Here is a 14,145-nt window from a genome sequence, read left to right as displayed (position 1 = left end):
GTATATGTAGTGATTTGATACACATATATATAGTAAAATGATTACTACAGTAAGGTTGGTTAACACATCCTCTATCTCACATGATTATCATTTTGTGTGGTGTGGTGGTGAGAACATTTAAGATTTACTATCTTAGCAACTTTAAGTATATAATACAATATTGTTGACTATAATCACCAGGCTGTACGTTAGATGCCCAGAACTTATTCATCTTGTAACTGGAGGTTTGTATCCTTTGACCAGCATCTTCCTATTTCTCCCATCCCCCAGCCCCTGCCAACCACGAATCTAACTTTGTTTCCATGAGTTCAGTTTTTTTAGATTTCACATATAAGTGGTATCATACAGTATTGGTCTCTCTCTGTCTGACTTGTTTCATTTGGCATAATGCTCTCAAGGTTCATTCCTGTTGTTGCAAATGGCAGGATTTCCTTCCTTTTTATGGCTAAATAACATTCCATTGGGTCTGTGTGTATATATCTACCTCACATTTGCTTTATCCATTCATTCGTCAGTGGACTCTTAGGTTGTTTTCTTGTCTTGGTTATTGTGAATAATGCTGCAATGAACATGAAGTACAGATATTTCTTTGAGATAGGAATTTATTTCATTTCTTTTGGATTTATACCCAGAAGTGGGATTGCTGAACTATATGGTAGTTATATTTTTCATTTTTTTTTTTTTTAAGATTTTATTTATTTATTTGACAGAGAGAGACACAGCGAGAGAGGGAACACAAGCAAGAGGAGTGGGAGAGGGAGAAGCAGGCTTTCCGCTGAGCAGAGAGCCCGATGCGGGGCTCGATCCCAGGACTCTGGGACCATGACCCGAGCCGAAGGCAGACGCTTAACGACTGAGCCACCCAGGCGCCCCATATATTTTTCATTTTTTGAGGAACCTCTATTCTGTTCCATAGTGGCTGCACCAGTTTACATTCCCACCAGCAGTGCACATGGGTTCCCTTTTCTCTACATCCTTGCCAGCATTTGTTATCTCTTGTCTTTTTGATGATAGCTATTCTTACAGAAGTGACTTGATATCTCATTGTGGTTCTGATTTATATTTCCCTGATGATTAGTGACATTAAGTACCTTTTCATGTACTTGCCCATTTGTATGTCTTATTTAGGAAAATGTCTTTGGAAATCCTCTGCCCTTTTAAAAATCAGATTTTTTTTGAGTTCCTTATATTTTGGATATTAACCCCTAAATCAGATATATGATTTGCATATTTTCTCTCCCATTCCATAGGTTGCCTTTTCATTTTGTTGCTTGTGTCTTTTGCTATGCAGTAGCTTTTTCATTTAATGTAGTTGATTTTTGTTGCTTGTGCTTTTGGTGTCATATCCAAAAAAAATCATAGCTAATGTCAAGGAGCTTTTTTCTATGTTCTCTTCTAGGAATTTTACAGTTTTAGGTCTTCTGTTTATGTCCTTAATTCATTTTGAGTTAATTTTTATGAGTGTTGTAAGATAGAGATCCAATATCATTCTTTTGCATGTAGCTGTCTAGTTTTCCCAGCACCATTTATTGAAAAGACTGTCCTTTCCCCATTGAGTATTCTTGGCTCCCTTGTCAAATGTTAGTTGACCTTATATGAGTGGATTGATTTCTGGGCTCTCACTTCTGTTCCATTGGTCTGTGCATCTGTTTTTATGCTAATACCATACTGTTTTGATTATTACAGCTTTGTAATATAGTGTGAAATCAGGAAGTGTGTTACCTCCAGCTTTGTTCTTTCTCAAGATTGTTTTTTCTACTCAGGGTCTTTTGTGGTTCCATATGAATTTTAGGATTGTATTTTCTATTTCTGTGAAAATTGCCATTGGAATTTTGATAGAGATTATATTAAATCTATAAATGGCTTTGGGTAAAATAGACATTTTAACAATATTAACTCTTCGTATTTATGAACACAGATATCTTTCCATTTATTTGTGTCTTTTTCAACTTATTTCCCACTCCCCCTGCTTGTGTTCCCTCTCTCGCTGTCTCTCTCTCTGTCAAATAAATAAATAAAATCTTAAAAAAAAAAAAAGACTTTATTTGGATAATTTAGCTGATGTAGTCATACATTTCTCTAATATTATGAAGTATCACTCTCCTTAATCACATTTTTATAATTTTCATTATTGACTGATTATACTACTTATTCATAGAAAAGTATAAAAGAAGCTAATATCCCCAGGACCTCAACATAAATGCTGATAAGCATTTTCTTACAGCTTTTTTCTGTGTTTCTCTTTTTTTTTTAAAGTTTTTTTTTTTTTATTTGAGAGAGAGGGAGAGAGAGCATGAGAGGAGAGAGGGTCAGAGAGAGAAGCAGACTCCCCGCTGAGCAGGGAGCCCAATGTGGGACTCGATCCAGGGACTCCGGGATCATGACCTGAGCCTAAGGCAGTCGCTTAACCAACTGAGCCACCCAGGTGCCCTCTGTGTTTCTCTTTTAGAAATATCTCTCTTTTCTATTTTAGAAAAAGTAAAAAGAATACTTTCCAACACTAATAGTATGTTAAAAGTTATCTGAGAATATTGTGTATGAATTTTAAGACTCTGCTTTTTTCATTCACCACTATATACTCCATGAATTTCTATTCAGAAATGTTTAGCCTGTTTAAGAGGTGTATTGGGAGCCTCTGGGTCTTGGAACAGAGGGTTCTTAAAATCTTACTGGTGCCATGGTTCCGAACAGTGATTCTCTGTGATTCTCGGGCGCCTGGGTGGCTCAGTCATTAAGTGTCTGCCTTCGGCTCAGGTAATGGTCCAGGGGTCCTGGGATCGAGCCCCACATTGGGCTCCCTGCTCGGCGGGAAGCCTGCTTCTCCCTCTCCCACTCCCCCTGCTTGTGTTCCCTCTCTCACTGTCTCTCTCTCTGTCAAAAAATAAATAAAATCTTAAAAAAAAAAAAAGGAATAGTGATTCTCAAAGTATGGTCTGGGGGTTCCTAGAGCTCTTTGAGACTCTTGGGAAGTCCTTGAGATGAACATTACTGCCAGAATAATTCTAAGATGTTATTTTTCTTTTTTATTCTTATTCTCTTTTTAGCGTACAGTGGAATTTTCCAGAGGCTTCAGGGCTCTATGATGTGTATTATTGCAACAGCCTGAATACTGAAGCAGCTATGAGAATCCAGCAGTATTCTATTAAACAAAACATGAAAGACATTTGCCAAAAGAAAAGAAAAAGCCTTTCTTTTCACTTTGTTTTGGAAAAGATGGTTATTTTTCATAAAAATATTTGTGTTAACATATGAATTTGTTGCCACCTTTTGAATGATTTAGTAAATATTTTTTAACATTCCTCAGTTTTAATTTATAGAGAAGTAAATAGTGATAGCTATAACCTTGAAACAATGTAGGGAATCTCAATTTTTCAGTGTTCAGGGCTTCTGATACTGAAAAAATTAAGAATCACTAGTTTAGAAAAAGATTGATGGAAAAATCTAGGCCTTTCCTTACATCCTTGTTCTTTAGGTCTCTTTTTAGAATATCATTCTTTGTGCTCGCTTCAGCAGCACATATACTAGAATATCATTCTTTGTTTTTTAGAGATCAAGGGACTTAGAGTTCTATTTCTGTCTCAGATTCTTCCCTGGAACTAAGAAGCTTGTCAGTCTTCCAAAAATAACAATTCTTTGTTTTTTCCTTTTTAGATTTGATGGTAGAGTGGTGGCAAAGCTCCCTTTCACCCCCCTTTCCTATATCCAAGGACTGTCTCATCGAAACCTGCTAGGGGATGACACCACAGACTGTTCCTTCATTTTTCTGTATATTCTCTGTACCATGTCAATTCGACAGGTGAGTGACCATATCCAGTATTAAATACATACATTCTTCCTTGCTCTCACACCTTAAATTAGCCTTTACTACTTTAATACTAGAAATGTTTTAGAATCCCAGTGGATCCTCTAAAACTGTTTTGTTTATTTATTTGTTTGTTTGTTTGTTTAAAAGATTATATTCATTTATTTGACACAGAGAGAGAGAGAGAGAGCACAAGTAGGCAGAGCGGTAGGCCGAGGGAGAGGGGGAAGCACTCTCCCCGCTGAGCAGAGAGCCTTACGCGGGGCTGATCCCAGGAACCTGGGATCACAACCTAAGCTGAAGGCAGACACTTAACCAACCTAACCTCTAAAGCTGTTTTAAATGTGTATAGGTCTAGATTACTGATCCATTGGGGTGAGAAGTAGCCATAAAACCAAACATGGTTTCCATATCCCATTTTTAGAGCTCTTAGGTTCCTTCTTCATTACAACCATCTAAAGATACAAAAGTGAAGAACGGGTTTGGTCTTCTCAGTATCATTTCTTTTTTTCTTTTTTTTTAAGATTTTATTTATTTATTTGAAAGAGAGAGAGGGAGGGAGGGAGAGCACAGAGGAGAATTAGAGGGAGAAGCAGCTCCCCGCTGAGCAGAGAGCCCAACATGGGGCTCGATCCCAGGACCCTGAGATCATGACCTGAGCCGAAGGCAGATGCTTTACCAACTGAGCCACCCAGGCGCCCCAGTATCATTTCTTCTCTATTATACTCCAGTGCCTTTTGGCACTTCAGGAACACAAATAAATGTAATAATTTGATGATTTTAGGTTATTCACAGTTGAGATACTCAAGTCTGTGTTACAGAATTTACATTTGGCCACCATGATTATCACACATTCATAATGAAAAACAGTGAGAGCCAAGACAGAAGTATAGATGGTTGAAAGAGCCCAGAGAGAAACCTAACATTTGATTCGTGGGGGAAAATTCAGGCAGAAAGATATAGAGAATGAAGTAGTTTTTGAAATAGGACTTTAAAAAGTGAGAGGGGTTCATTAAAGTCTCTGGCTTAAGAACTTTTTACATTTCAGCTTTGAACACACTGCCATTGAGCAGGCATTGCCATGGGGAAGTTGGCACATGAGACTTGTATTTCTTCTTCTGAATACTGTCAACGGCAGCAGATTTTTTGGTTGGCCTGGCATGTGAGAATAAGTAGGAAATGGAATTATAGTTTGAAACTTGCAAAGATCTTCATGATCTTACTGCTTAATGTTTTCCCCACCTCATCTCCCATCCAACACTCCAGTCATTCTGACTTGCCTGACAGTTTCCATGTCCCACTCACCCAGATTGACTTTTTGTGAATGCTCTTCCTTCTGTCTGGCTGCCTCCCACCTCCTCCTTTTGTAGATTAAGTGCAGCCAGGTCTCAAGACTTCCTGGCATCATTTTCTGACACTTAACTGCTTTCTGAAGGATAGATGTGAGAGAGGAGCCTGACAAGGTGGAGAGATACCAGAAGACTATCTGAATTGTCTAGCAAAAAATCATTATGTTCTGAACTATTGCCGTGATGAGAGGGATGAAAAAGAGGGGGCAAAGTTGAGACATACATGGAGGTAAAGCAGGAGAAAGGAGAAAGTAACTCAAGTCCCACGTGTGGCTTTGGTGACCAAATGGAGACTAGTGTCAGTAAGAGGGGAGGAATAGAGGAATGAAGAGTAGCTGGGTTAGAAGATGAGCCATTGGAGATGTTTATAGAGCAGCTAAGTGGGTATGTCCACCAGAAGTTGTGTTCTTGTGTAGCTGAGGTGTATACTACATCTTTCGAAAATGTCTCTGTAGTGAAGCATTTTATTTAGTCTATCTAAACATGAAAACCAAGACAATGACAACATAGATCTCTTTTGTTGGTTTAGCAGTGGTCCGTTGATTTCCAGAATATTGCTCTTAAATTTGATTATTTAAATCTGAAATTTTTAATTGTAGCTTATGTCCAAATATTAATAAAACACAATGATGTATACATTCTACTCTAAGCAGCTAAGAACAATTCTACTTTAAATTACATTCAGATATTACTATTTTATGTGTGATGGCTCACAGTAGTCATTTTAGATGCGCCATTTGCATTGCTACCTAGAAATCACTGTCTGAAACTGTAGAGTTTTTAAAATGAAAGAAATGTTAAGAATGATCATTGAGAAAGTTCAGCTCAAGCTGGTCTTTAAACTCCTTTCTGTTATTTCAGAGAGTCTGGTGAGGTGTTTCTTTAGCAGTTAATTTTATCAGGAATGCAATGCTCATTTACCATGGCGGTCAGCAAATTTTTTGTTAAGGTCTGGATCGTAAATATTTTTGTATTTCCTTTTCAGACCAGACCATACACTCTGTTGTAACTACTCAACTCTGCCGTTATAGTATGAAAACAGCCCTAGACAGTATGTAAATGAATGAGTGTGGCTGTGTTCCAGCAAAACTTTATTTACAAAACTGGGCAAGGGGCCAGCCATAGTCTGCTAATCCCTGAAGGTTCAGGCAGAGACGTTGTAACTACTCAGCTCTGCCATTATAGTATGAAAGCAGCCACAGACAATGTGCAAATGAGTATGACTGTATTCCAATAAACCTTTATTTATAAAAACAGGCAGGGGACCAGCATGATATGCTAACCCATGAGAACCATAGTATATAATATGTGCTATAAAGTTAAAATAGGAACAGTAGATCCTAGACTGGCACAGCTTAATAAAATAATTGCTTACTGAGTACAGAGAAAGGGAGGAAAGGGGCAGCAAACCCCCCCCTCCACACACACGCATATAGTCAATGTGTTTTGAGCCAGGAAGAATGCATACTCATAATTTTTTTTTAAAGATTTTATTTATTTATTTGACAGAGAGAGAGACAGCAAGAGAGGGAACACAAGCAGGGGGAGTGGGAGAGGGAGAAGCAGGCTTCCTGCTGAGCGGGGAGCCTGATGCAGGGCTCGATCCCAGGACCCTGGGATCATGACCTGAGCTGAAGGCAGACGCTCAACGACTTAGCCACCTGGGCGCCCCCATACTCATAATTTTTATTTCTACTTGTCCCATTCCATGCACTGATATTAATAAGAGAAAAGTATAGAAGAGCAATAGTATTGCATAGCTAATATAACAGTGTTGTATTTGAAAGATTTCTTTCTTTTGCTATATAGTTTTCTTCCCCAAGATCAATGGTGAGTTCTAACTTGTTGCTGCATCCTGAGTGGTGCTCGTCTTGGGTGGTTAATTTTATTACTCCAATTTTAAACAAGGTATTCTAATATATTTAAAGTCTTAGAAAAATTACCAAAGCGACCTACTTTTATAATTTTTTATTTTACTAGCTGCATATGGTTTCTGTACCTGTTCCTCACTAATTGTTGTTAGCATATGTACTGGAGGATTATGAACTTCTATCCAGTCTGACATACCTTAGCATTTGAAGTGTTACTATGAAAAATATGCTTGTCTTTGAATTAAAATGCTTGTTTTATTTCCATGTTTTGTTTTGTTGTTTATTTACTTTTTAGGATCTTAGGTTACATGGTAATTGTGAAGATGCCTGTGAAGTGAGCAGCCATAAAATAGGAGGCTTTCAGAAATTCAAATTATAGACGTACTATGATTTCCCCAGTGAGGCCATTCTTAGGCAAAGAAGTAGGCCACTTGGTTTCAGATACACACTGTGGCATAAAGTAGTTTTAAGAGAGCATAATGAATTGGGGTTTTTTGTTTGCTTGTTTGGGGATATAAAGTGGAGTGAGTGATGGGGAAACTAATATAGAATGATTCAAGTTTCCATAATGATTGGTCATATTCTTCATTATAGGAGCTTTATCTGTTTTTGTCTACTTGTTATTTTTATATTTTCTCCTTTCCTCTCCAACTCTTTCAAGGTAGTGATTTCTTAATTGTTTATATATACCTTAAAGTATCTATGTACCTATGTCTAGTACATAGTATGCACCTGAGAAGTGTATGTTAAACGAATAGTAGGTGCTACACCAAAATAGGAATTTATAAACTTGGCAAACTGGGGTTATACCACTTTTTATTCCCAAGAGCAAGGTATGAAAATGCATGTTTCTGCCATCCTCACCCACAGAAATTGCTTTTGAGTTTTTACCCATCTGATAGATAAGAATTGCTACCTCATTGTAGCTTTAATTTGCATTTTGGATTGAGCGTCCCTGTTTGTCTAAGAGCTGTTCATATACTCTTTTCTTTCTTTGGTGGCAAGAGACTTTGTATGCCTTTTGCCTATTTCTCTATTGGGTTGTTGGTCTTTTTCTGAATTTTTAGCTCCTATGTAGGAGATTAGCCCTCTCTGGGTGCTGTAAGTCGCACATAATTTTTCCAGTTTGTCATTTGTGTTTCAGTTTTACTTACAGTGGTATTTGCCACACAAAATTTTGTCTGCTGGATTTTTTTTTTCTTTTTCGATCAAATTTGTCTTTTATGGCTTTTGGATTTTGAATTATGGTTAGAAAGTTCTTCTGCACTCCAAAGTTATAAGGAAATTCATCCTTGTTTTCTATTAGTACTTTTTTGGTTTCATTCTTGCATTTAAATGATGAGCCAATCCATTTGGAGTTCATACTGGTGTACCTTATTCTTTTTTTGCTCTCTTCTACTTTGCCAACTGTTATGTGATTTTTAGGAAGGAAAACATAAAAACATGGAGTCATTTGAGATCACAGTTTGCCTACCTTTTTTTTTTTTTCAAAAACTAAGAAGCTAGAAGGTCAAAAGAATACAGTGAGGTGAATGATTGGTCTTGAATCTGGTATGCATGTGAATATGACAAATCCCTGCCAACAGCCTAGTAGTATTTTGTCTGGAGTGCCTATCTAAATTCACCTTTGAGGGGCACCTGGGTGGCTCAGTTGGTTAAGCGACTGCCTTCGGCTCAGGTCATGATCCCGGAGTGCCGGGATCGAGTCCCGCATCGGGCTCCCTGCTCGGCGGGGAGTCTGCTTCTCCCTCTGACCCTCCCCCCTCTCATGTGCTTTCTCTCTCTCTCTCTCTCAAATAAATAAATAAAATCTTTAAAAATAAATAAATAAATAAATAAATAAATTCACCTTTGAAATGTGAAGGTCTGTTCAGTCCCGGTGACAAGTGTTTGAGTGGAGGCACTCCTCCTTTCTTCACACCTTGTTTAGATAAGAGGTCTTTTGAATTTTTTTTTTTTTTTAAGATTTTATTTATTTATTTGTCAGAGAGAGACAGAGCACAAGGAGGGAGAGCGGCAGGCAGAGGGAGAAGCAGGCTCCCTGCTGAGCAGGGAGCCCGATGTGGGACTCGATCCCAGGACCCCAGGATCATGACCTGAGCTGAAGGCAGATGCTTAACCGACTGAGCCACCCAGGCGCCCCTAGATAAGAGGTCTTTTGAAATGTGCTAGTGTCGTAGGGTGGGCTAGGCAGTGTGATCTGAACCCTTAGAGTAAAAAATGTGGAGGAGTAGGCCAAACTATAAATGTCATGCCTCGAGAGTCTCAGGGGGTTAAACTTAACCAGTGTGACTGCCTGTGGTAGCCGTATTCCTGCAGAATCCTCCAGCTAATCCTCTCGTATGTCCAGACGCTACTTTCTGGTTTCCTATATTCAGTAATTCCAGTGCTGTTAATCTTTCTCGTTTATTGTGTTAAAATAGACATAAAACTTGCTATTTAACCATTTTCAACTGGACAGTTCTATGGCATTAAGTAGATTTACATTGTTGTACAACCATCACCACCATCCATCTTAAAACTTTTTCATCTGGGGCACCTGGGTGGCTCAGTCGTTAAGCGTCTGCCTTCGGCTCAGGTCATGATCCCAGGGTCCTGGGATCGAGCCACTCCCCCTGCTTGTGTTTCTGCTCTCGCTATCTCTCTCTCTCTGTCAAATAAATAAATAAATTTTTTTTTTTTTTTTTTTAAGATTTTATTTATTTGACAGAGAGGCACAGCGAGAGAGGGAACACAAGCAGGGGGAATGGAAGAGGGAGAAGCAGGCTTCCCGCGGAGCAGGGAGCCCGATGCGGGGCTCGATCCCAGGATCACGATTAACGACTGAGCCACCCAGGCGCCCCTAAATAAAATATTTTTTAAAAAATGTTTTCATCATCCTACATTGAAAATCCTACACTGACTCTCCATTACCCCTACCCCTCAATCCCTGGCAACCATCATTCTACTTTCTGTCTCTGCAAATTTGACCACTCATTTGTGGATTTGATTTCATGTAAGTAGAATCATATAATATTTGTCCTTTTGTGACTAGCATGTTTTCAGGGTTCATCCATGTTGTGCCATGTGTCAGAATTTCCTTCCTTTTCTAAGACCAAATAATATCTCATTGTGTGTATAGACCCCATCTTGTTTATCCATTCATCTGTCAGTGGACACTGGGTTGCTTCCACCTTTTGCCCGTTGTGAGTAATGCTGCTGTGAGCATGGTATATCAATGTCTGTTTGAGTTCCTGCTTTCACTTCTTTGGGGTATATACCCAGAAGTAGAATTGTTGGGTCATGCTGCAATTTTATGTTTAATTTTTTGAGGATTCCCCAGCTGGTTTCACAGCTACTGCATCATTTTACCCACGACTGTTCATCTTAAGCCTTCAGTTCACCACCAACCTGAGACCATGTATTAAAGGATAATTTTTCATGTTTTCGTTTCAGTGAATAAAACTATAATTTCATTAGCTCGGGGTTAATTTTTATGCTAAACATGTAAAAACCATGTATATTTTATGCAGGTTACCTCTAGCTTTGGGGGTGGCCTTGCTTGTTTTAACAGAGAAGTCTTCTGATAGTAAATTAGAGTATAGCATCTAGGAGAATGAGAAACATTTCTGTTATTAGTGCCTTGAAACTGTCAGTAGTTTAATTGCTAAAGTGATTAGATACTTGGACCACGGGGTTTCCTGAATTTATGTTTTTAAAGTCTTTTATTTGTGAAAGATTACGACTGTATTTACATATATCAGTAACATCTCTATAGTGTTAACCAGAATCCACTTCCTTTACTAAATGTGAGTGATGGTGTTATTAAACCAACTAGCTCTATTCCCTTCATGACAATAATGCTCCCCTTATTATGATGGGGGTATAATATTAGGATGAATTAAGGGCATCTCTCTGCTTCAGTCATCTTCCCCCATCCTTAAGAGATCATTATCACATTAGTAATAATTCCTTGATAGAGTATTCATTTATTTACTCAACAAAATTGAGCACAGACAGGGATCAGGCTCCGGGCTGGGTGCTTATTATACAGTTTTAAACAAAACTGACACATAATTATGGTCCTTGACTTCATGGAACCTTTGTTTCTTTTGAAATTAAAAGGTTAATTTTTCTCCCGATAGCTTCACTTAAAAAATCATTATCAAATATGAGGGTATAGAAATACATTTGGGGCGCCTAGGTGGCTTAGTCGTTAAGCGTCTGCCTTGGGCTCAGGTCATGATCCCGGGGTCCTGGGATCGAGCCCCACATCGGGCTCCCTGCTTGGCGGGAAGCCTGCTTCTCCCTCTCCCACTCCCCCTGCTTGTGTTCCCTCTCTGGCTGTGTCTCTCTCTGTCAAATAAGTAAATGAAATCTTTAAAAAAAAAAAAAACCATTTAAAAAAAATTTTTTTTTTAATTTTTAATTTACTTATTTGAGAGAGTGAGTGAGAGACAGACAGAGAGAAGGAGTAGGGAGAGGGGCAGAGGACGAGGGAGAAGCAGACTCCCCACTGAGAAGGGAGCCAGACGTGGGGCTCGATCCTGGGACTCCAGGATCATGACCCGAGCCGAAGGCAGACGCTTAACCGACTGAACCACCCAGGCACCCCTAAAATTATTTCTATTATATTAGTCATTCAGAGTAGAAGCAGATGAAACCAAGGTTGAACTTTGAACCTAAACTAACATAATTTTATGATGTATTACTAGTTCACGTAAGTATTTGTGAATCTGGTTTTCATCTTGCACATATTTTTTCCCATGCTAGGATGTTATTAATTAAATGATTGACCATTGCCTTAAGAGGTTTCAAGGGAAAGCAAAAATAATGCTATACTGATCATATAATAGATTTTAAGACACATTCCTATTTGAGAAACTTTTTTTTTAAAAGATTTTATTTATTTATTTGACAGAGACAGCGAGAGGGAACACAGGCAGGGGGAGTGGGAGAGGGAGAAGCAGGCTTCCTGCTGAGCAGAGATCCCAGGACCCTGGGATCAAGACCTGAGCCAAAGGCAGAAGCTTAATGACTGAGCCACCCAGGTGCCCCCCTACTTCAGAAACTTTAAAGTGATGGGGAGAGAGGAGGAATGCATTGGAAGGTTGAGGAGGTACAGTGTTTGGGGTAAAACACCAGTGTTTGAATCTTGTTGCTACTTTATTGGCTAAGTATCCTTGGGAATGTCAACCTCTTGGAGTCTCTCTGAGTCTCAGTTTTCACAAAGGTGAAAGAGGGTTGGTGGACAACCTCACCATGTTATGATAATCAGAAGACAGTGACACAGAATGTTAGCAGTTCTTAGGGTCACATTTTTTTAAAAGATCAATTAGTGCCCCCTCCTCTGGGGTATCAAAAACTAATGATGTACTGTATGGTGACTAACATAATAAAATAAAATAAAAAATAAATAAAATTAATATTTGTTCCCCAGCCCAAGATAGGATAAAGTTGCTTTTTATAGATTGAAACAGGGTGATACGTCGTTAACTGAAAATAAATCTAATTACCTTTTCTCATTTTATCTTTCTCCTTTTTTAAAATTCCGTAGTGCTTAGTAATTAAATGATTAAGCTGCCTTGACCTTCACACCACCAATTATTTCTTTTGTATGAATTTGCAGCAGCGGAAATGGTAGGTTTGCCAGCTTCCCGCAGGGGTGTTAAGTTAGTCCAGGGTAGTGACGGAATTCAAGAATAGAAGGAAATTTCCTTAATTCCCAAAATTAAAGTACTTGCTTTTTTTTATTTTCTTCTTCTTATGAGTCAGTAATAGATTGTGTAAATGGTCATCTCCTCTATAAAAAGTGCTCTAAATCTCAGTAAAAACCCAAGTAAACTTACCTGGTAAACAGCTAAGGGGAAACTGGCTTATTCTTATGAATTTATAGAACTATAAAACCTATGAATGGAATTCTCTTTCTTTGAAAGCAAAAAGGATTAGTGGTTCTGAGGAAGAATGGAAGAGTTTTATTTTTTTTTCTTTTTTCACCCATATCTTAACATATAACTTTATGTATGTATGACTGTATCTGAAAAAGTATCCGTGAGAATTTGTCATTGTCTCTTTGAACAGGTATATGTGCTCAGGAGAGTGATAAAAATAAATATTTTTTTTCACTCTTGGCTTGCTTAGGGCAAAGAATTTTGATGTGCCCTGTGTATGTATAAAAGCAGGTTCTAATTATGTCATGTCAGTATATTTAAAGCCATCAAAATGAGAAGATCAAATGCCTGCCATCTCCTGTTCCTCATCATTAACATATGTCACTTTATTTAAGACTTAGAGCTTAGTTCATTAATGTATAGCTCATCTACAAGCAGAGTGTTTTCATTTTTAGTATTTAAGTTCAAATCAGTTAGAGAATGCAGGTGGTTCAGAAAATGATAGCTTAACTAGTAAGTGAGAAGAACAGATTATTCGGCATTACCTTAACCTGATCTCTCTGTGAGTTGTTTCAGTGCATGAGTTCAAGGCTTTATTTAGAATATTGCCTGTCGTTGCTGAAGAGTGATTCAGGTCTTTGTACAATGCCAGGAATTCTTCTTTGATGCTGAGAGTCCAGGGTAATAAAGCAATGGTTTCTACCTTTGTGAAATTCATAATCTGTGTGGAAAGACAGACCCGTAAGTAATAGTAGAGTATGACTGATGCCCTTGGTATGTGTGTGCATGTACAAAATGGTATCAGAAAAAAAAAAAAAAAACATGCTATGGAAGCAAAATGGCTAAGGGATGAAACTAAAATTTTATACAAAGGGGCCATTTTAGTTTTATCTTGTAGGATGAGTAGGGCTTTTCCAATCTTATCAGAGCATTTTTTTTTTTCAAGATTTTATTTATTTATTTGACACAGAGAGAGGGAGATAGTGAGAGAGAGAGAGCACAAGCGAGGGAGCGGCAGGCAGGCAGAGGGAGAGGGAGAAGCAGTCTCTCTGCTGAGCAAGGAGCCCGATGCGGAACTCGATCCCAGGACCCTGGGATCATGACCTGAGCCGAAGGCAGACAGACGCTTAACGACTGAGCCACCCAGGCGCCCCAGAGCATTTTTTTTTTTTAAGATTTTTATTTATTTATTTGATAGAGCACAAGTAGGCAGAGCAGCAGACAGAGGGGCAGGCAGAGGGAGAGGAGAAGCA

General features: G+C 38.5%; 1 protein-coding gene across 1 annotated transcript in view; it reads left to right on the top strand.

The window, feature by feature from the left end:
- Positions 1-14,145, top strand: part of TMCO1 (transmembrane and coiled-coil domains 1) — a 53,584-nt gene that overhangs the window by 30,248 nt on the left and 9,191 nt on the right. The window contains exon 6 of the mRNA XM_032422244.1: positions 3,652-3,796. Within this exon, the coding sequence (XP_032278135.1) occupies positions 3,652-3,796 (145 nt within the window). The remainder of the gene's footprint in view (positions 1-3,651; positions 3,797-14,145) is intronic.

This window comes from Phoca vitulina, unplaced genomic scaffold, assembly GCF_004348235.1.
Source record: "Phoca vitulina isolate PV1807 unplaced genomic scaffold, GSC_HSeal_1.0 scaffold26, whole genome shotgun sequence".
In the NCBI taxonomy this organism is placed as follows: Eukaryota; Metazoa; Chordata; class Mammalia; order Carnivora; family Phocidae; genus Phoca; species Phoca vitulina.
Note: the sequence above shows the minus strand (reverse complement) of the source record. Positions and strands in the feature narration are given on the sequence as shown.